Source organism: Bison bison, unplaced genomic scaffold (assembly GCF_000754665.1).
Source record: "Bison bison bison isolate TAMUID 2011002044 unplaced genomic scaffold, Bison_UMD1.0 scf7180017864148, whole genome shotgun sequence".
NCBI lineage: Eukaryota > Metazoa > Chordata > Mammalia > Artiodactyla > Bovidae > Bison > Bison bison.
In genome coordinates this window covers 7,158,082-7,158,561 of record NW_011494720.1, presented here as the reverse complement: position 1 = coordinate 7,158,561, position 480 = coordinate 7,158,082, and the positions used below count along the sequence as shown (strand labels likewise).

General features: G+C 71.9%; 1 protein-coding gene across 4 annotated transcripts in view; it reads right to left on the bottom strand.

Moving 5' to 3' along the window:
- Positions 1–480, bottom strand: part of ZDHHC14 (zinc finger, DHHC-type containing 14) — a 293,070-nt gene that overhangs the window by 2,067 nt on the left and 290,523 nt on the right. For 2 of the 4 annotated variants that reach the window (XM_010840869.1, XM_010840870.1), the window contains exon 9: positions 10–459. In XM_010840869.1, the coding sequence (XP_010839171.1) occupies positions 61–459 (399 nt within the window). In that variant the 3' untranslated portion in view covers positions 10–60. The remainder of the gene's footprint in view (positions 1–9; positions 460–480) is intronic. The other 2 variants (XM_010840871.1, XM_010840872.1) reach the window with 1 other exon arrangement.

The window sequence follows — 480 nt, the reverse complement described above, 5'->3', positions numbered from 1 at the left end:
CCCCCGCGCCTGCCGCTCCCACGGTGGGCAGCATCCCCTGGGCGGGCCGGGGCCACGCGATCACACGGAGCTGAGCTTCACCAGGCCGCGCACCGAGTCCTCGTGCAGGGAGTCCTGGCTGGCGAGGCCCAGCACGTGCATGGTGCGGCTGTGAGCCAGCGGGCTGCCCGCCAGCATTGTGGGCGGTGAGGGCGCCTCGTCCGGGGTCAGGAACTGGTGGCCCACGTGCTCGTCTTTCAGGGGCAGGATGTCCGTGAGCGCGGCCTCGGCGGCGAGGTTGGGCATGGAGGAGGGCGGCGTGGGCGGCCCGAGCGTCAGGCTGGCGCAGGGCGTGCCCAGGCCCGGCTTCCCTGGCAGGTGCAGCTCGTCGCTGGTGAGGCTGGGCTCGCTCTGCAGCAGGGGCGTGGCCGCGGCCTGCAAAACGAATTTGGTGCTCTGAATGCACTGGTCTTGGTCGCACTGGAGAGCAGCAGGGAGCCA